The sequence below is a fragment of the Podarcis melisellensis genome, assembly GCF_964234715.1.
Source record: "Podarcis melisellensis genome assembly, chromosome: 14".
Taxonomy (NCBI): domain Eukaryota; kingdom Metazoa; phylum Chordata; class Lepidosauria; order Squamata; family Lacertidae; genus Podarcis; species Podarcis melisellensis.
In genome coordinates, this window is record NC_138546.1 from 52,315,778 (window position 1) to 52,338,022 (window position 22,245).

General features: G+C 43.2%; 1 protein-coding gene across 3 annotated transcripts; it reads right to left on the bottom strand.

Moving 5' to 3' along the window:
* Positions 1-206: 206 nt before the first annotated feature.
* SKIC8 (SKI8 subunit of superkiller complex) lies at positions 207-18,381 on the bottom strand. Of its 3 annotated transcripts, none has more exons than XM_081887817.1 (10): positions 18,006-18,381; positions 17,830-17,921; positions 16,447-16,552; positions 15,668-15,840; positions 11,516-11,664; positions 9,605-9,698; positions 9,263-9,356; positions 4,217-4,309; positions 1,273-1,351; positions 207-469 (listed from the first exon to the last, which is right to left on the bottom strand). In XM_081887817.1, exons 2-10 carry the CDS (start codon positions 17,840-17,842, stop codon positions 380-382), a joined length of 891 nt encoding a protein of 296 aa, XP_081743943.1. In that variant the 5' UTR covers positions 17,843-17,921; positions 18,006-18,381; the 3' UTR covers positions 207-379. The 3 variants fall into 3 exon arrangements, with proteins under 3 accessions (XP_081743943.1, XP_081743944.1, XP_081743942.1); XM_081887818.1 differs by having other exon boundaries at positions 17,894-17,916; positions 18,006-18,378; XM_081887816.1 differs by having other exon boundaries at positions 17,894-17,921; positions 18,006-18,378.
* Positions 18,382-22,245: the final 3,864 nt, after the last annotated feature.

Genomic DNA, 22,245 nt, shown 5'->3' on the forward strand with positions numbered 1-22,245 from the left:
TAAGAATCTTTTTCTGATTTTTTATGCTTGGGTGCCCCCTGCTGGAAAGAAACTCTTTGCATATATTTGCAAATTGCAGGGCTCCCCTGAGCACATGCACAGCCTTTATTCTTGTTTGTAGTCACACCTGTGCCGTCCATGACAAGCACTGCCAACCCCAAAACAGAAAAATGTCTAATAGGGGAAATGATACTCCAGTAGCCCAGTTGGCAAATTAAGTAATTTAAAGTAACAAATACATTTATAAACATAAATAGCAAAATTCATACAAACTTAGATATATATTGATTATTTGCATTTGTCAAAATCTAAAGGTTTTCTTGACACCTTTTGAAAGTTCCACAGCTTTCAAAAGGAACCCAAATTGATTTAGGTACATTTAAATTGGACAGTCATAAATATGGATTTCTTGATCATCACCAACTGATACAATTTTAGAACCATTTCCGTTGTATTGCACTCCCCAGACCTGTGAACAAACCAAAAAATCTGTTAAGATTGATTGCATAGAGTTAGGCAATAGCTTATAACAGACATTAAAAAAATTATAATGATCACAAGTCCTTTTCTTTAAAGGTAATTTATAGATGCTGTGTACTGCCCACTGCATAAGAGAAAACCAACCCAATGGGCCCTCAGGTGTTGGGCTGCAACTCCACTGTGCCTGACTATGGCTGATAGGAGTCAAACAGTGACAATCGTAAAACTGAAACACAAGAAGCTGCCTCATATTGAGTAGCAGCAACTCATAGCCTGAGGCACAGCTTACCCATTGCTTGCTCCTTGATGTGGAGATGCCAAGCATTGGACCTGCATTCTTTGCATGCCAGGCATATACTGCCACCAAGCTATGGCCCCTCTGCCAGCAAAAGCACACTCATTCTGCTAAAAAGGCAGGCCAATGGGATTGTACTTTCAGTCTCTCACACCCCTGTTACCAGCACTTTGCACAGAGGCAAGCTGAGTGGTTCAAGCATCTTGAATTAAAATGCCAGTTTTATTTGGGGGTGGGGGGGTGGAAATCTTCCGTTTCAAGTCTTAAGAGAACTCAGTAGACAGCACTAATAGACAATTAATTGGACACACTTCACATTTATTTTATGGAACAAAATTTATATACTACTTTTGTAAGAAAACCACAAATATAGCAGGAAGTAACCCTTCAAATTTTGGAACGTCTCAAGACTAGTTCTATGCAGCCTGGACTATAGGTTTTAATGTAAGGAAAGTTCCCTAGGCTGCCACAACCGACAGCCACAAAGTTCTATATACCTGATCTTGATGATCAAAGAAGGTATGAGCACAGGTCTTGGAAGGTACATCCCACACTTTCACAGTTTTGTCTGATGAACTGGAAAAGAACAATGATCAACAATTTTGTTCCCTGTTAATACCAACCCACCAGAAATAGGAAATGGCCTCTGCTTCCTGGAATCACCATTTGTGCAGTCCACTGGTGTGAGCCTCCAACCCTGAGCTCGCCCTTCCCTCTTTGGGGAATTAAAAAATTGCAAGTCACATCTCTCACTTCATCTATCCTGAAGCCACGGTACTCACTATTTTGTCACGTTTATTTAGGATATTTCATTGAAAAGTTCCAGGCCTGGTGTACAAAAGTGACTGACACCTCCAACCCCAAAGAAAAGCAGAACAGAGCAAGCAAAAACAAAACCACCATCTGAATTGTCTGGGCAAAAAGGTCTTCCCCTGGTATTGAAAAAGGTGCCAGTGTTGGCACCAGACGTGTCCCTTGAGCGGACGCAGAAAAGGTCCTCTTTTAAGAGTGTAGCATGCTAAAGAAGATGCTTGGAGCAGGGACTCTGCAGAAAATCTGAAGACTGGCATCAGAATTGTTTGTTTCCCAAAGTGTTTATTTGCCATGCATAATGTTCAGTCCATGTGTTGTGCAAGACAGCACAAAGCAGAAGCTGCCATGCTACATAAAGATAAAGGACCCCTGACAGTTAAGTCCAGTTGCGAATGACTCTGGGGTTGTGGCACTCATTTCGCTTTACTGGCCGAGGGAGCCGACATTTGTCCGCAGACAGTTTTTCCGGGTCATGTGGCCAGCATGACTAAGTCACTTCTGGTGAAACCACAGCAGTGCACAGAAATGCTGTTTACCTTCCCACCAGAGCAGTACCTATTTACCTACTTGCACTTTGATGTGCTTTCGAACTGCTAGGTTGGCAGGAGCAGGGACCGAGCAACGGGAGCTCACCCTGTTGTGGGGCTTTGAAGTGCCGACCTTCCGATCGGCAAGCCCAAGGCTCAGTGGTTTACACACTACAGCACCACAAAAACTAAGCAGATGAGTAAAGAGTAACTAACTGACCTTAGCAATACAAGATTAAAGACTGCAGTGCATTTAGTTTCCAACCGAGACCAAACTTGCAGAACTCACTGGCCTGATCCAACAAGGCAGCTGAAAGTTCAAGCATCCATGTTCCTTCACCACAGCAAAATGCAGTTCACACATTCCACTCGCTGTACACTTGATGACCGGCAGCTATCCAGTTACCAAACATCATGCAAGAAAGTGAGCCCACAGCTTGCAACTGTGTCTAATACAGAACCTTGCTCAGTGGTGCGGCATCTGACTTCAGTTCCCAGCACTTGCAGAAAGGGCTGCCAGTCAGTGTAGGGAACCCTAAGCTAAGATAGATCAATGGTGTGAGTCAGCGTAAGGCAATTCCTTTGTCCTGCACAACCCCACAAGACAAGTGTGGCTCAATGCAGCTGTCAGAAAAATTCTGCACGGCTCATACCCCTGCAATAGATGCCCCTCATTTTGCCATGCTTGAAGATGACACCAACAGTTCTCTTCCACTCACACAAACAAACCCAGGAGAACAAGGGCAAGAGTTTAGGTATGCTGCTAACACCTTGCTGTTTATGGGGAAAGCCACACACTGAAACGAGCAGGAAAGTAGACTGATAAAGTACATTGCAGCAGAATAGAGCAAACCCACACTCAGTAGAGCAAGATCAGCAAGGTAAAGAAATGGAATGACTCCTACACGTTTCTCTGGGCAGCAGACCCCATTTGAGAATTTTCCCTTAGGAATTCTTTGTCATTTATCCCAATACACTCTTAATCAGACTTCTTTAAATGTCAACACATATTTTTCCGTGTAGAAGATGATGTTTTTTTAGTGAGTCCTCTTAAACACAGAGAGGGCAGAGGGGGGAATGGGCAATTGGTTGCAGGTGCAAGTAGGAGTTTGTCAGTGGCGATTGGGTGGGTGATTGGTGGCTGCTGGCAATTGGGAGTGTTGGTCAGGCGGGGGAGCAATTGTTGGCAACCCCCACCTCAAAAAAGCTGAACAACTCTGGGCAACCCCCCCACCCAAATACAGTATATTCATTTGTGCAAAACTCATCTTAAAAATAGGGGAAGCAGTTGCATAGGTTGTATTCAACTAACTTTTACTCAATAGTAGACCTATGATTGTAATTAACTGGCCATGACTTAGGTCCATAATTTTTAAGGAGTCTATCTGAGTATAAGTTAGTTGAATACAATGCTACTTACTTGGCACCTTTTGAAAATAAGGCTGCTAATTCTTAGTTCTGCCCAATTAAGAAAATCATGCACTCAGTTTTACAACTATGTGACTTTTACTCTATGAAGCTCCATTTATAAACAGGCCTTCCTCTCCACATCCCATCCACATAAATGAATGGTGATGCTGCAATGTCATAGGTTCAGGGGGCAAGTTCAAATCCACACTGAGCCTTGAAGTTCACCAGATGACGAGGGACCAGAGTCTATCTCAGCCTAGCCTGCTTTACAAGGGTGCTCTACTTACCTCTGTTGTAATTCTGGGGATTCCTCTCATGTGTTATGTGTCTGTAGTCTTGCCCCTTATAAAATTAGTGATTTAAAAAGAATGGCTTGGGGGGAGGCAGAAGAGAGTAAACCCAGCATAGGCCTGCAGCAGGCAACCATTCCCTCTGCTGGGGGCCACATACAAGCAACAGGCGTGGAAAGGTCAAAGCCCAGTGTGGGTCACCACTTCTCTGTCTCTCTGCACCACCTCCTTTCCCCTCCATTTTCCCCCTCTCCTTGCTACCCACACGAAATTAGGCTAAGTGCTGCTCAACAATGAACCCACCAGTGACATACTCCTTTCTAGAGTTCCATGAAGAAAGTACAAGATGAACATGTAACGCATAACCCAACCAAATCAGGCCATGTCAACATTCTACATACCTAGAAACGAAATGGGTGTCGTCAGGACAAAACGCTACATTTAGCACCCAAGATGCGTGGCCACTCAGGGTGCCTGCCAGGTTCGCATGCTGCCTGCAGAATTCAAAAACAGGCTCCAGTTTAGAAATACACCCTAACAATAGGCTCTTCAAAATAATATTCCAAGGAACTTCTGAGTTTCTTCAGATGTTTATCAGAGGATTCTCAATGAAAAGTTGGAGCAATTGTGGACAAGTATGACAAAACGGTTGCTTCTCATGAATCTTCCTTGCAATTCTCAGCTACCTGGGAGTGATGGGTCCGTTTTACCACATTCTTCATTCAAGGTCCAAGAGATTAGCATTCCGAAAGAATAAAATGTATGTACTAGACTGCATCCCATATTTACTGCCATGTGAAAGGGTTCACACTTCATGGAAACACAACCAACATCATCACTTAGCAGGATATAATTCAACCTTCCCCAACCTGGTGCCCTCCAGATGTCTGGCTCCAACCCCCATCATCCCTAACTAGTTGCCATGCAGCCCGGGGCTTATGGGAGTTGGGGTTCAACAGCCACTGGAGGGCAAGAGGCTGGGGAAGGCTGCCTTTATCAGTCACATTAATTACAACCTTCGTCTTCCAAAGGAAAAGGGCAAACAACACCAAAAGATGCTTCTTTGCAGAAGCCAAATGGATGAAGGTAAATATTTTTATGGTGGTCCAGGGGGAAAATGGGCTTGATGAACCAATACCACCTGGTATAAAGGCAGCTTCCTGGGGGCTGATGGCCAGATGGGGACAAAACAAATCCAAGGAAAAAGAGGTTTTTTGTAGCTATTAGACATGTCAGCCAAATAGAACTTCCACATTCAGACATAGAAGGCCGCTCTTGCAGGATACCCAAAGGCATCTGGGTGGCCACCAGTGTTTGAAACTAACTGGGCACCAGGCACCTCCTGTAACAGAGAATGGGCTGATTGTGAGGAATTTCTTATGTCTTGTTGCCGTGTATTGCAACTAATTTAAATTGCTGGCGCTTCTAAGAGGCTGTTGCCTGTTGCTGGCTGCCGCTTGGATCTACTTGCACACGTGAATGCTAATGCCACCCTACATTAGAAAGACATGAGAAAGAAGAAGAAGAGGACTTCCGGGTTGGCGCCATCGCCGAATGGCGGGCTCCCTCCGTGCTCCGGAGGGAGCCGGCTCGGCAGGGGTTGGGTCCTACCGCGCCGGCGACGCGGGGACCCTCAAAAACCATGGGCACGGGGCCCATGGACATGGTGACTCGGCTGGCACCTTTGCGCCCCTCCCCGGCCCGCGAAAGAGCCTTTTTAAAGGCTAAAGAACGGGCGCCAAGAGGAGGGGTGGTGCTTTGAGTCCTCCGCTTCCCCTGCCGAGCGAAGCCGCATGCCATTCGGTGGAGAGCGCTAGCTTCTTCTATTAAGAATTCGGACCTAAAAGAAGAACCCGTGAGTAATTGGACTATGGACTAAAAAGAGGGATAAATTTTTAAAATTTGGAGCGAACGGGGGAGGTGGAAAAAGGAAGTCAGCCCCCCCTTAATTGTAGAAGAGCCAAAACAAAGGACTTGACAACTAAGATCGAGAGTAACCTTACCTTGATGAATTTGCAACTTCGTGAGGGGAAAATATAAGAGTGAGCTGGAGGAGAGAGGTGGAATTTGTATTAAAAAGTAACATCCCCCCCCCCCCGGAATCCCTGGAGCGATTCGTGAAAATGTCTGGAGAAGAGCAACGGAGGTTTTGACAGCTGTCAAAGAGCTGTCAAAACGGAAGAATAAATTGGAGACTTTGTTACGAGGACTTTGCCGGTTACATTTGTGATAAATTGGACATAAATTGTTTCAAATAAGAATCAACAAGCTATTTGGACTGGTGGATGTGATCTGGAAGGGAGCTCAGTTGCTGTGGTCCATCTAGAGGAGCCGAGGGTTATTGCATGTGTTTTCGACAGGAAACTCGAATAGTTGAACAGAGTTTTTAATCTCCTGGGAAACTGCAGAAATGGAACATTATTTTGTCTACGGAGGTCTACACACCACAAGAAACAATGGATTTATCTGTTGGAAAAATGAAAGGGACATGACGCAACGTTTGGTTCCTGAATAACAAGCCTCTGCAGAGAATCTAGAAGTTTTTGGAAAAAGAACATTTCTGCGGGAGAACAGGGAAATAAACAAAGAAACAAGAACGAACTGGAAGTGGGAACATTTGGGATATCCAGATTTGACAAGCTCATGGAAATAAAATTGGAGTTTTTACTCCTGGATACAAAAATCTGGATAGAAGAAATGGGCCCCTTTTGGAGACAGGCTCCTTCTATGATCGGACACTCGAAATTAAAAATGACTGGCAAAGAATCAGAGGGATGGGAGTGAAATGTGGGAACCCCAGAAAGATATTAGAAATGGAGGGATATGGGGAACGCAACAGGGAAGGGGGGGAGGGAAATTTGGAACCCAAAAGCTGTAAAATTATATTTTTTCTGTCTTTATTTTATATTTATCTGCATTATATCTGAAAAGGGGGACCTCGTGGAAGGGAGTAGATCGATCTTAGGGGATGGGAATTTGGAAAAAAAAATTTGGGTTATTGATGATGAGTGTAATTTGGGGATAAGAATTTGTTGAATTTAATTGTTTATTTGGAAGATTTGGAATGCAAGAGGGGGTGGGGAGGGGAAGTCCTGGTTATTGGAAAAAGTTTATAAATTGGATTTAATTTGTTTTAATTTGGAAAACCTTAATAAATATTATTTAAAAAAAAAAAAAAGAAAGAAGAAGAAGAGAAGGAGTTTGCATTTGATATCCCGCTTTATCACTACCCGAAGGAGTCTCAAAGCGGCTGACATTCCCCTTTCCCTTCCTCCCCCACAACAAACACTCTGTGAGGTGAGTGGGGCTGAGAGACTTCATAGAAGTGTGACTGGCTCAAGGTCACCCAGCAGCTGCAGGTGGAGGAGCGGAGACGCGAACCCGGTTCACCAGATTACGAGACTACTGCTCTTAACCACTACCACACTGGCTCTCTAGAGAGAAGGCGGCTGCCTGCTGCTGGTGTGTGTCTGCTGCTCAGCTGCATTTGAGTGTGTTTCTCCACCAGACACAGGAGGCTGAGAAAGAACAAGCAAGGGGGGGAGGGTGCCATAGGGGAGGCTTTTATTCAGGATTAAATCTGCACTTCAGAGAGCCTGTCTGAGTTCTGGGAGGGAAGGAGCCACCACTGTGGGAGGAGGGACGGAGGTTGAGATCTCCCCGACGGCAGAGGGAGGGAGGGAGGGAGGGAGGGAGGGAGGGAGGGAGGGAGAAGAGGTATGCATGTGTGTGCCATTTGGAGAAAAGGGTTGTTTCCATCCCTGATCTGGTGTTTGTCTTCTACTTGCAACAGAACTCCATGGGGCTTCCTCCAAAGTAAAACATGCATGGGTTGCCTGTGCTTGAATGGCTGAAGCCGTGTGTGACTGTTAAGGCTGGAGTGAACATATGAAGGTAACGTCTTCTCCAGGGCCAGTGCTGCCTGGCCAGCTAGGGGTTGTGTATGTTTTAAAGTATACCATGTTCACTCTACTGCCTCCTGCAGTTTATCTTGCCCACTCACCACCCCACCGTTTCTGCCTTTGGGGAGGAATCCCAGCTTTCTCGTGACCTCTTCCTCCCCCCGCCCCACCGGATCATTCTCCTTTTCATTGTCTGGATATTTCCCCCATTTCTTCCCTCCTGACCACCCAGACCCCTTCTAAAGGGACAGTGTTCTGTGTTTGAATCCTCTCTCTGCAGGCTCCATTCTGCTCTCCTCCTTCCTTCCTCCTTTATCTAAAAATGCAATGGCCCCTTTCCCCCCCTCATCTCCCCAACTCTTGTAAGATCCTTCCCATTTTCTTTCAAATCTAGGCCACCAAACCTACCCTATCATGGTGATGTGGCCTATTTCGTTTTTCTTTCTTTCTTTCTTTGACTTTTCTGCACCCTAAATTTGGCCTGGCCAGCTTTGTAGGTGAAAATTTAACACAGTTTTTCTGTAGTGGAGGAAGCCATGGGAAGCATGCAGATTTCCTTGCCATTGAAGAATGGCCTGCTTCCATATCGATTCTATTGATACTTGTTTTATTTGGTAGTTTTTCTGATGATGTTCTGCTCACTTATAATTGTTTGTCTCAACTGGATTAAAAAGCTAGCAAGCAATGCATGCACATGCACATGCACGTGCATGTATTGGGCCTCTCTGCCATCAGTTGCATAGGCTGTAATAAGTGGTGGTGTTGGTTAGAACAGAATCAGGAAGTGGTAATTACTCTGGATTTATTTGCCCAAAGCACAAAGGTATGGTCTGGGGTGCTCATTTTATTTTTGATGCTTTCTTTTTAGAATGGTTAATTGCTTCCATTGTTCAAAAGGCCACAAAAGACACCTGGAAGGAATCAAAACAGCAGCAAAAAGGTGGGGAATCACCACTGCTAAATTTGATTCTGCTTGATGATATACACAATTCATTTTCATCTTTGTAATCTTGGGGGTGTGTGTGGCTAGACTTTCCATTGTTGACCATAACCTAGGCTTAATGTGATGTCTAGTTTGTATATCTCAGTTTCTAACTCTGTTGGCCACTGTAAGAAACTGGTAACACTAGATTAGGGTTGTCTTCTGGGGCTGTTTGCTCTTTTCTATGCAAGCCAAAGTTTGTCACTGACGTAAGTGATTCAGACAGCCTTCCTCGTCCTGGTGCCTTCCAGATGTTGTTGGATTACAACTCCCACCAGCCCTGACCATTGGCCTTGCAGGCTGGCGCTGACACAGGAATTGGAATCCAACAACCTCTGAAGGACATGCTATCAACATACATCCTGGCAAGTTTGGAAACTTCCTGTTGGTTTGGGAAACTGAGGAGCAGTTAAGAGGAGATACAAGGAGGTAGAAAGGTGTACAAGAGTCAAGGGAAAATTGACTTTTTTATCTCCAAAAGGTAAGATTTTACCATTACATTACCACTGAATCAGTTTTGAGAGACATTGCCATGCTCTGGACAGAGAAGGATTAGCACTTACACGTCATAAATCTTGATGTAGCCATCATCTGAAGCTGTGACAAGTAATTGGGAGTCTGGGGAGAATGTCAAGGAACGGATTGGCATAGCGTGCCCTGAAATATATAAGAATCCCACTTTCATCCATGAAGGCCTGAATATATCACATCTTGTACTGCCCCCACCCCTGCAACCCTGTTTGACCAGCTCCTTTCCTGAACTGTTTCTGGAAGCATGGGCAGAAGAAGCTCTGCTGGGGACCTGAAAACGAGGGAAGAAAGCAAAGCACAGCCTCTATATTTGGAGGCTTCAGACCACTTCCCAGAGATCGAGAGCAATCTGCTGCAAGCATTCCAAGCCTTACCTTCCAACGTGTGAAGAAGTTTTCCCGTCGCAATATCAAAGATATTGATAATTCCATCTATAGCTCCACTGGCAAGATATTTTCCATCCGGGCTCTGCAAATAACAGAGAATTTGCAATTTTTTTAAAAAAAAATGCTATCTTCCTCCATCCCCAAGTGCAAGCAGGCATAAAGGGAAAACATATTCTATTCAGAGAAATTTACAGACCACCTAATCAAAACAACCACCACTAAGTTGAAATTAAAAGTTTTTTGAAAGCATCTAGAACAGCATAGAAAAGATGCCTGCCTGTGTTAACGTTAGGAAGGTTGCTCCAAAGCATAGACTGGATGAGTCCAAACAGATGAGGAATGAACATTATGTGGCATTTTGTGAAAGTGCAAGTTCCACAGATCAAAGTGGTCAAGTACGCATGTAAGGGGTAAGGTGATCTTTCATGTAAACTGGTCTGAAGTTCTCAACAGCTTTATGTAATAAGAGTAAACCTTGAACTTGTCTGAGTAACAAACTGGCACCCAGTGCAAATCTTGAGCTATAATATGCTGCTCTCAACAACTGCAGTATTCAAACCAATGGCAAGGACCCCCCGCCCCGAGTTCTTTGCAGTAATCCAACCTTGAAGTCACCAATGCCTTGAATACTGTGGTCACGTTATAAGAACATTACGTCAAAAGAGCACAGTTGCATCAGGCCAGTCTAATCAAGTCCAGCATCTTTTTCTGACAGTGGCCCATCAGGTGCCTATGGGAAGCCTGAGAGCAGCAGCACTCTCCCCAGCAACAGGGATTCAGACCAGAGGTTGTGGAACCCAGAAAAAGTCAGCTATACCTAAGCCTCGCCAACATCAGCCAATTTCTTTCTGGGACAAAGATGAGAAAGGCAGCCCTCTCTGCACAAAGATTAAATATGCCTGTGGGTATATCAAGCAGATCCAGTGATGGGAAAGGCTTCAAGCTGCAGCTTGACATTGCAGGTCTCTTACAAATCATCCTGCTTGGGGCTAGTTTGGCAGCTTAGGCAAGTCTGCAGAGCACTAGATGCTTTGCAGTACTGGTCTACATTCCACCAGAGGGTATCAGTCTCACTTCAACAAGGCTCTGATTTTCCTGCAAGAAAACCCAGAGGTGGATCCCTAATCCCTAATCAAGTGCACCAATTGGTCCGGGGCATAAAATGTGCCAACTGCTGATTTCAGGCTATATCACAAGGCTGGCGGTATGGGCCAGATCCTTATCAAGATCAGCCTCACTGGGCTGCCCATACGCCAATCACATGTCATCAAAATGACATAATGTACAAAGTGCTGTTAAAAGGAAGGTCCCCCCCCCCACTTCTGTTTCAGTTGGGGTTCCATGCAAAGCCCTTGAATCAGGAATTGGGGGAAACAGCCTTGGCCAGCTTAGAGCCTTTGGTGGGCAACGACTGGCTGGCAAGACAAAGGCTCCCCACCAGAACATATTCTAGGATCAGCTAGTGGGGACACACCTATAAATCCCATGAAAAAACAAACACTGATTGTTGACAAGTACACAGTTATATTCTTGTCACATTCAATTTATCTGGGCCTGTGTTTTAATGACTCTGGGCACCCATACAATTTTCCTACTGTGGGCCCCATATAGTGTGAAAGCATAGCATTTTATGCGGTTTAGATTTGCACGCACAGCCTTGTGAAGAAGAAAACGGAGTAAGAGGGGCTGGATTTGAAAATCTTCTTAAGCAGCACTTATTGATCAGCATTTTGAAACCATTAATGACCTAGCACAGCAGAGGTCTGGGGCCTGGTCATCTCTCCCTTGGCACCACTTTTTAAATGCTAGCAAAACACAGGGCATTCAGGACAAATTAGTAAGTGGTGGAGACAGTAAAAGAGATTGCACCAAAGGCCAATTAACAGACAGGATTCTTACATATGCAATACTCAGGATGAATTTGCCTCTTGTATCCAAGGAATATTCTTTTTTTCCAGTCTCGACACCAAAAATGTTCACTTTCCCTATGTGGCTTCCTGTTGCAACATACTGGGAGTCAGGTGAAAAAGCGAGTGACCAGGCATCCACTGTGAGAGGAGAAGGAGGGAAACGTTAGTGCTCTAAACTCCAGATTAAATATCCAACACTGATTGAAGTGCACAGCAATGTTGATGTATGACTAGCTGTGCATGAAAGCAGATATTAGAAGGTGCATCCCATTGCGAGCTATTATCATCGTTCACATGCTATTGTGCTCAATATCCTGGTGATGATGTTGAAGATGATATCTTTGTAATGGTTTGAATCATTCAAAATTATTTATATTAATTATTTAACAACAACAACTTATTATTATTTATATAATAATATAAATAATATTATTATTTATACCCTGCCCATCTGGCTGGGTTTCTCCAGTCACTCTGGGCAGCTCCCAACTGAATATTAAAAATACAATACAGCATTAAACATTAAAAACTTCCTTAAACAGGTGCCTTTTAAAAGTAAGATACAGATGCCTTTTAAAAGTAAGATACAGTGGTACCTCCAGTTGCGGACAGGATGCATTCAGGAGCTCCAGTTGGATCCTGAGGTTTTCACAACCGGAGGTGCCTGCTCTGTGCAGGTGCACATGGCGAAACCTGGGAAAATACTTCTGGGTTTGCCACGTGCGTAACCCTAGGATTCGTATCCAGAGGTGCACGCAACTAGAGGTACCACTGTAGTTGCTCACTTTCTTGACATCTGACAGGAGGGCGTTCCACAGGGCCGGCGCCACTACCGAGAAGGCCCTCTGCGTGGTTTCCTATAACCTCACTTCTTGCAAGGCAGGAACCACCAGAAGGCCCTGGGAGCTGGACCTCAGTGTTCGGGCAGAAGGAGACAGGGATACAGGACCAAGGCCATTTAGAGCTTTAAAGGTCAGCACCAACGCTTTGAATTCTGCTCGGAAACGACTGGGAACCAATGTAGGTCTTTCAGGACCAGTGTTATGTGGTCTTGTTGGTCACTCGCAGTCACCAGTCTAGCTGCAGTCTATCTGCATTATGGATTAATTGCAGTTTCCGAGTCACCTTCAAAGGTAGCCCCACGTAGAGCACATTTGTAGTAGTCCAAGCGGGAGATAACTAGAGCATGCACCACTCTGGCAAGACAGTCCACAGGCAGGTAGGGTCTCAGCCTGCGTACCAGGTGGAGCTTGTAATCCTTACAAACAATCCAATAAGGTGAATCAGGATTAGTGATGCTAAATTCTTGAGAATAATCTTTTGGAGAATATTCTCGAGAATATTCTTGATTAATGAGAATATTAGAGAATTTTCATTTAAAATAGAATATTCATTATAATTAAAGTTAAACCATTCTAAGGTGATGGCACCAGTAATGGTCATGTTAAGGTTTGGTATAACGAAACTCAGTAGTTAAATCATATTTTATTCTTCCATTAGAACACGTATTGTATATGTTACAGGACTAGTCAAAAAATCTAATTGGCATGTTAAGGTTTGATACAAGTAAATTCAGTAATAGGCTATCTTGTGCTTCTAATAGCTCTAACACTTAATAACTGTTTTGGTGACTAAAACACAGCTTGATAAACAAAACTATATGCACACATATAAAAATGATAATATATTTCAGTATGTCAAACCCTGGTAAATGGCACCTTGTACCATTGAATGGCACTGCAAAAACCAGTTACTGGCACTAAATAAAAATATAGAAACACCAACTGTTTAAATCAAAGCCACCTCACATGCTGTTACACATAATTGTATAAGCCTAGGTACTTTTAAGTGTATAAAGCATTAATGCTACTTTCTGTAAAAAAAAAATAACACTGTATGGCCAAGGGTACAGAATTGTTAAGAATAAGGTCACACCAAAATAGAAAAAAGGCTATTACATGTAGTTGAAATGCATACGAATTAAAATGCACATCAGATTAAATGAATAGCATTTTTAAAACTAAAAAATAAATAAAAAATGCTCACATTTCAGAACTGCCAGTGGTGAATGACACAATCCCCAGTAATGTAACTGGATCAAAAAAATCATTTTTCATTACTTACACTGGCTTGACTATTTATTAGATTTTTAAAATGTGGGTTGTAAAACTGGTTCTTACATTCAAATTTATAATTTGAGGAGAATATTCTCCAGAGAATTTTCTAGCAGAGAATACAGTGGTACCTTGGGTTAAGTACTTAATTCATTCCAGAGGTCCGTTCTTAACCTGAAGACCACTTTAGCTAATGGGGCCTCCCGCTGCCGCTGCAGCATGATTTCTGTTCTCATCCTGAAGCAAAATTCTTAACCCAAGGTAATATTTCTGGGTTAGCAGAGTCTGTAACCTGAAGCGTCTGTAACTGAAGCGTCTGTAACCCGAGGTACCACTGTATTCTCATTCTCGATAATATTCTCCGGAGAATATTCTCACCTCACATCACTAGTCAGGATTACTATCCTCCATTCTGAAGATGGAGAAAAAGAAGCTGAGAAGAAGTGGCTTACCTGAAATTCAGCTAGTGAACTTCATCACAGTGACAAGGTTAAAACTGGGGCCCCTTACTGAATCATCACCAGCTCAGTCACCTTGGAACTGTCCCAATGAACAAACCATCTGAGCAAACATGCAGAGCTCTACTTCCTAATGGAACAAATTACTAACTAACTCCCCATTGACTTCTATGGGATCCACAGCCTGATCCTGTGTCAAGTTATTCAGAAGTCAGTCCTGAAGAGTTTAATGTGATGAACTACAGTCAGCATGCATATGATTGCAGTTAGTTGTGACTAGATTTTTATGGAACATATGACCCTTAAGGTCTTCAACACCAAAATTATAGCTCAGTTGCTCTATGGAATTCCAATCTGGCTGCTAGGCTTTACCCAGATGGTTGAACAAGTGCAGGCAGCTTTCCTTTTTAAGATTTTTGCTGTCCCACGCTGTGTACCCTATGCAGCCTTGTGTCTAGAGGGAGGTCAACACAAGGTAGAGACTGTTGCCTGGACAAGATTTCTTCGATGCTGGTTAAACATCTGCCTCACAACAGATAAAGATCCTCTCCTTAGTGAAGTGTTGCTAGATCCCTTTCTTTCCCCAGGGCTACAACAGTTTAACACAAAGGTACAGCAACTTGGGCTGTCAATGGAACTTCTGTGTTCAATGTCCCTACCATCTGCCAAGGCTAGGTTGTGGAACAATGAAAGCCAGATCTAACAGTAGCAGCTCAAAAAAACATGCTCCCCTCTTTACTTTCTTGGGCACATGAAACTAACCACAACTATCTCAAATTTTTGTTTAACCCTCACGAAAGAAGGGCATTTTCGCTGGCCAGGTTCAACTCAAACCCATCAAACCTCCTTTGGAGAAACGTTCTCGGGCAAGGCGGTGTGAGGTAGAATCTGCCCATGTGATGACCACCTGGTGGAAACTCTTACTTATATGGTTCTTAAATGTAAACTATATGCTGATCTCCACCAGCAATTCCTAGAGCAACTCTGCATCCCCAAATAGAAACCAGAGTCAGTGGTCATACACTTTCTACTATTGGGGAATGACCAGGAGCTCACCAAGTTAGTGGCCAAATATGTTTATCTGGTATTCTGTTGTTGAAACACATTGCAGACGACTGATCTCCCTGGAGACCTAGATGTGTGACAATAGTCTGCTCAGCCTCTCCTGTTTTTTGGTAAATGTTTTGTGCCACGGGGGAAGTGGTAACTCTGTACTGTTATGTTATGGATGTTTGTATGTGATGCCAACAAAAGGTTTGATGATGATATGTTAACCTTGTAATCCGCCACAAGGTCCTCTTTTATGAAAATAGCAAATACATACATAAAGCTTTAATTAATGTTTTAAATTAAATATCAACAATAAATCAATAACCTATTAATTACCTTCCTCTCAAAGGGTTCAGAGCAATGTATAACTCTCATATAAATTTCATAACACAAATACTAGAAACAGTATAAAATAAATAATAAACTAAATAAACTAAAAATAAATATTAACTACTCATTAGAACACTTGCAGCCCTTGAACCGTATATTCTTAGTAGTCAGAGAACTTTTGAACTTTACCAGGTCCAGCATCTATTGACTTGATCTGTTTGCCAGTGTCTAAATCCCAAATGCGAATGTGAGCATCTAAAGAACTTGATGCAGCAATGGTACCCGTGTGACTAATATCCACCGAAACTACACCCAGCTGATGACCTTCTAATGTCCACTTGAGATCCAGCTTCTCTCCGTTCCTTTGCAAAATAAAAGGAAAGTAAAATTTAAAAACAATACATGTTTCTTCATATGGCACACCTATCACCACATTCTGAAATTCTGTTCTGCATATTTTTCCATTTCCATATTAATTTTGGTTTTCACAATCCATTGCCCTCCCCAAATTTCAGTCTTCCACATGAAAAGGAGATGAAATAATTATGCACATAGAAGTCCCAAGAAAGTCAATGGGAAAGGCCTTAGCTCAGTGGCAAGGATCCCACATTCAATCTCTGGCATTTCCAGGAAGGAAACACCCTTGTCTGAAACCCACTGTCAACACTTTCGAAACCACAAGTTACTAACAGCACAATGAAAACAATTTTTTTGCAAGGCTTGCTTGGGTAAATCAAAGCACAGCTTAAAAATCAAATCTGAATTTGTGTTGAACTACAGCGTGTATACACAGGAAACCAAATTTTATCAGAGCAAAAAGAATAAGGATTATACAAGTTCACAGAAGTTATATCAGCAGCAACTAGCTATGATGCCAAACAAACCAGCACATGTTTACATCATGCTCCTAGCTTCTCGAGAATTCAGTTTAACCAATTCTTTTTCTTTCTTTCTTTTTTGGAACTCACCATTTCCAGACTTTCACCATGTCATCCAAAGAGCCTGAGATGACTGTTTCTGAGCCATCGTTTCTATTCTTCCCCCAGGCCACTGACCAGATGGCGTCGTCATGTGCTGGGAAAGAAAATAACTGATTGAAAGATGAATGCAAGATGATTCCAAAAAGGAATGCAGTTTAACAGCTGTGGTTATCTTAAGTTTTACTGGATAACAGCAAGGTGTCACAGATAGTATCAATTCTGCCCTAATATCCATTAGTCCACTCTGGACACAATTTTAGAAGTAGATATATTTCTCCTTTGTTTTACTCAGCTAGTGAGGTGGGGTAGGGGTGGATGGAATAACAGAAAATCTGGCTCCATATCCAAAGTGTCTTTAAGGTAACATCTTACATTAAAAACCTGATAGTACCAAATTATCGAAGGCTTTTCACCAAAGCCAGACTAAACGTCTTTCCTTCTGCAGTGTTGGATGGCAGGTTGAGAGGAGTTCCCTACCAGGACAGACTTTGCTCGTGTGCTCAAGTCATCAATTCCATAAAATGTATTTTGTTGCACTGTGCAAAATATGAGCAAGCCAGGGCTGAACTGATACTACCCTTGCTGGTACCTTTCCTGGGAAAATCAGAGGCTTACTATATCAGGTTCCTATTGGAAGACCGGACAAACACTAGAACATTAGCAGTGGCAAAGTTTTTATCGGTGGTTGCAAGAACCAATGATTCCTATATTCTGAACAAAATGCTTGTTTAACTTGGAGGTAGGCTGTATGAATTTTGTATTGCCTTGTAACGATTTGTTGAGTCTCTGGACTGTAATAAAGGTTGATGATGATATCCAAAGTGACTAGGTCTGACACACTATCATTGCTCTAGGAAACTGGTTCCATTGTCAAACTGCTCATTCTCAAGAACGGTACAACCAAAATCTACTCTCCTGCAATTTAAGCCCATTAGATCTAATCATGTCCTCTTGAACATCAGAGTTTAAGCCTTTGCCAGCTTTTATTTAGGAAGCCATTTGAAGAGTGTTAGGATGTCTCTCCCACCACCCCGTTTGTCTCTTCTCAAGACTGTACATAACTTCTCCAACCTAGAGACTACAAATCCCATCATCCTGACCAGTGACCATGCTGACTGGGACTGAAGAGAATTGGAGCCCAAGAACATGTGATGGGCCAAAGGTACCCTATCCCTATGGTATCAGAAATTATGACAGCTGGATACAAATTGGATTCATTTTTCACACTTTTCCCTTTTCTGATCCTTAATTTTGTGTCTTCATATTTCAAACATACCAGAAATCGCGACAACTAGAACATTTCTTTCATAAATTCTTTCTTTCTTTGAACAGTTAAGATGGAATTCATAACTTATGTTAACAAGTCTACACCTTTCTCATACATTCAATTTGCCAACTTTTGTTAATCAGGCACAAAGTAGGATTATTTCCTCACCTTGTTCTTGCTTGAAGAGAATACTGTACTAGGGGAGAAAAAGGAATATCCCTGTTATAAAGTAATAAAATTTAAATCATAAAATTAAAAGTTGTGGCTCTGATACACTTACTTGCGTAGTCATTTCTTCATACAAACTGAGGACACACAGAATTGGTCTGGGGAAGGAAAGAGGGGTAGTCAAACCAAGGTAGAAACATTCCTAGTGAAGAAATAAATGTGCGTAAGATCAAGTTACAAGGAAAGCAATAAAATAATAAACAATGTAGAGAGCAAGAAAACAAGCTACATGTTCTAATTTCACTTCTGCCATAAATTCACTAGGTCATGATTTCCAAGTCCTAAAAGTTTGGTGCTGTGATGTTTTTACTACTGTATAATGATCTGTATGTTCTCATATATCAGATAGAGAGATAGATAGCTTCAATTTTATTGTTTAATTGCTTTTTAATGGCTCTTCCCACCCACCCCTCTTTATTTTCAGCTGTTTCTATTTTATCTGTAAGCCGCCTGGAGTTGGAAAAAAGGAGAGTCCAAAGAAATATAAAAAGAGCAGCCGAGGTCGCCCTCTCCCCGAGCTGGCGGAAGGGGAGGCCTTTCCCCTCGGCTTCCCATCCCACCCAATGGCCCAAAGTTTGCCCCAAGGCGCCCGAGGCAGCAGCGCAAGGGCGGCCGCACCCAGGGGGGGGGGGGAGAGAGACCCCCTTCCTCGCTCTGCAGAGGGAGCCCCCGAGGGAGGCGAAAGGGATGTTGCTATGGAAACGCGGCCTAGCAAACCCCGCCCCCCTCGCCTTCCCCGCGCGACCCCCACGCAGTGCTCGCCTCTAATTCCGAGATCTTTGTCTCGACGGATATAGCGATAGTTCAATCCGTCTCCAAGGCTCCCCGCAGCACTTCCGGCGCCTCCTGGTGACGCAGACGATGACGCGCCGCCCGCCGCCAGGAGGTCGTGGAGGAGGGGGGGAAGTCCTGGCAGGCCCCGAGAGGGGCTTCCCTGCCGCCACCTGGTGGGCAGGAGGCCTTGGCCCTTTCCGCTCGCTGCTGCCCCTTGTGGCTGCGGAGGGGGCGTCGGGCTGCTGGCGCGCGGGGGCTCCGTCGCCAAGCAACTCTTGCGGGGCGGGGGGCGGGCAGCGCGCTTCTGCAAACACAAAAAGGATGATACGGAAGGGGGGCATGTCTTCTTCACCTTCTTCGCTACAATATATCCATTTATTTCCAATTGTCAATGTCAAAAGGGACTAAAATCTATAAAATTCATAGAAAATTAACGTGCTAATTTGCTCAATTTCTCTAGGACTCCATGACACCTCCCCTGTCCTCCATAATCCCTCAAGCAAGGTGTCAAGACCCTAATCCTGTCAAAATCACTCTGCCAAGCCTTTCCTCCAGACAATGCCAGTACATGGACCATTGTCTTCTCATCACTGGTACTCAGGATGTGCTTATCTGCGCATATCTCCAGCTCTGCATATTCCCCCCTCCCTCCTCCATATGTTGTTGTTTTTTTTAATAGTATTTATTAAAGTTTCAAAGAAGTTACAAAAATTAAAAGAAGAAAAGGAAAAAGAAACAAAAAATACAAAATACAGAAAAATAAAAACAATTAAAAGCAAATCAGTCTTTCCATGTCTTGTCTTTATTTGCTTATTTCCCTGACCTCCTCACACCTCCCTTTTTTGTATTCTAGTTCAATAGTTGTTTCAGCAAGTCCTTACCACTTTTGCTTTTACAGTATCTTGATATTTTATCTCAATATATTATAACTTTATATTTTCACCTGTTAACAATCCATTTTTACATACCCCTTTGTAACATTGTTGCTAAAACCACATAACTTCATTCCAGCATCCTTCTAACATTCCATAATTTTACAGTGTTTCTGTAGATAGTCTTTAAATTTCTTCCAATCTTCTTCTACCGACTCTTCTCCCTGGTCTCGGATTCTGCCAGTCATTTCCGCCAGTTCCATGTAGTCCATCAACTTCATCTGCCATTCTTCCTGGGTGGGTAAATCTTGTGTCTTCCAATACTTTGCGATGAGTATTCTTGCTGCTGCTGTTGCATACATAAAGAAAGTTCTATCCTTCTTGGGCACCAATTGGCCGACCATGCCCAGGAGAAAGGCCTCTGGTTTCTTCAGGAAGGTATATTTAAATACCTTTTTCATTTCATTATAGATCATCTCCCAGAAAGCCTTAATCCTTGGGCACGTCCACCAAAGGTGAAAGAATGTACCTTCATTCTCTTTACATTTCCAGCACTTATTATCGGGCAAATGATAAATTTTTGCAAGCTTGACTGGTGTCATGTACCACCTGTAAATCATTTTCATAATATTCTCTCTTAAGGCATTACATGCCGTAAACTTCATACCTGTGGTCCACAACTGTTCCCAGTCAGCCAACATAATGTTATGTCCGACATCTTGTGCCCATTTAATCATGGCAGATTTCACCGTTTCATCCTGAGTATTCCATTTCAACAGCAAGTTATACATTCTTGATAATATCTTAGTTTTGGGATCTAACAGTTCTGTTTCCAATTTTGATTTTTCCACCTGGAAGCCAATTTTCTTGTCCAAATCCCTCCTCCATATGTTAATCCTGTGAAACCCAACCTCTTCTTAATGTATTCATGATGTAATCTGTGTAACCCAACCTCTTCTTAATGTATTCATGATGTAACTGGTATGTGTTTTGCACTGTATTCTGGGGCATGGAGGGAAGTTTCAAAAGTTCATGTCACCCCTTTCTCGCTGTTCAATCTCGCCTTGAACCTGTTGCGCAATAAACTTGGATCTTCTGCAGCTTGCTCCTGTCTCCAGCTGAGCTCATTTTCCTCCGCAGGGACCCGCGGACTTAGTTTGACAAGCTGGGTGGCAGAGCAGCCTCGCACCCAGATTTTACTGTAACAAGGAATATGGGGGGCCTCACACGTCCCATATCCTTTTGCACTGACTTTGCTAAGACCATCAAACGTGGTTTTCACCCTCCTTTCGTTTCATTGCCTTCCTGGGAACTTCCAAAACTCCAACCATCAGCCACTCTTTTCCTTTCTTTTCTGCGCAACCGCTAAGCTGAAAAGGTTTGGGGGACAAGCGTCCTGCTTTATTTCCAAACACTGCATGTTCTGCAGCTTCACACACTTCTAGTGCATGCCCCCCTCCCAAAAATGAATGCTGGGAACTGTAGTTTGCCAAGGGTGGTGTTTCTGCAGCCCTTGTGCTAAAAAGCCCACAAAGCTGCCGAGGGAACCTGTGGTTCCCAGGATTCTTTGGAGAAAGTCACATGTTTCCCTCTCAGAGCTACATATCCCAGCACCCTTAACCAAAGACAGTTCTCAAGATTATTGGGGGTGGGGATCATATTGCTTAACTGTTTGTTGGGTGTGCATTAAATGTACAGTTGTGATCTGCCCTTAATGTCAGTTGCTGTGATTTCCTGAAGGCATAAGTATTGTCTTATTAACAAATCAATTCATATCTTATTTTTCTTAGGAGAAAGAAAGAGGGCGATGCTCCTAATACGGGACTGGCAGTTCTCCCCACAAAATATATGAGTGATAGCCAACTAAGTCGGGGAGGGGCAACCTGCTCCCCTCCCACTGCTGTCAGACCCCAACTCCTCTTGTCCCTAAGCAGTGGACATGCTGGCAGAGGCGAATGGACACTGGGCTCCAACAACATCGAGAGGGCCAGAGTTTTCCTGCCCCTAAATGAAGACATACTCCGAATAAAACCATTTAAATCAAGGCACTGAAGAAGTGCATTTAATTTGGATATATGTTTCTGTGTGTACACTTGTGAACTTGCTAACCCTGGCACAGTTTAGCTCTTCCCTGGGCGCTGCAAGTGGGAAGCCCAACAGTGCAGACTGATACTCCAGCTCAGTCACTGAGGACATCTGCAGAAGCTTCTTTGGTCATTTCCCAAGTTGGTGAGGCTCCTTTGACAACATCAAAAAACTGAGCCTTTAGTGTCACTGGCCCAGTCCTGTGGAACTCTCTGCCACTAGATTCAGTAGGTGCTTTCTGTGCTAACTTTAAAATGCTTGCTGAAAACTTTTTTTATTCTGCCACACCCATGCAGAGAATTACAAACACATCCTTCCACAATAGTTAATTGATGTCTGCTTTTAACTGTTTGTAGGTTGTATTGTATGCTTTTATATTTATATTACTGTAAACCGCTTTGATATCTTTTTAAATGATGTACTGGTTTGACTTCACCCTATGTGCACCCGCTCACACACACATTAACACACTTGCTGTCATCAGTCTTTGTTTGGTGTTTTGTTTTCCCCTATGGAAACTTTAGCCTTAAAAGAAGTTCATCATTGTGTTTTGGGATGTGC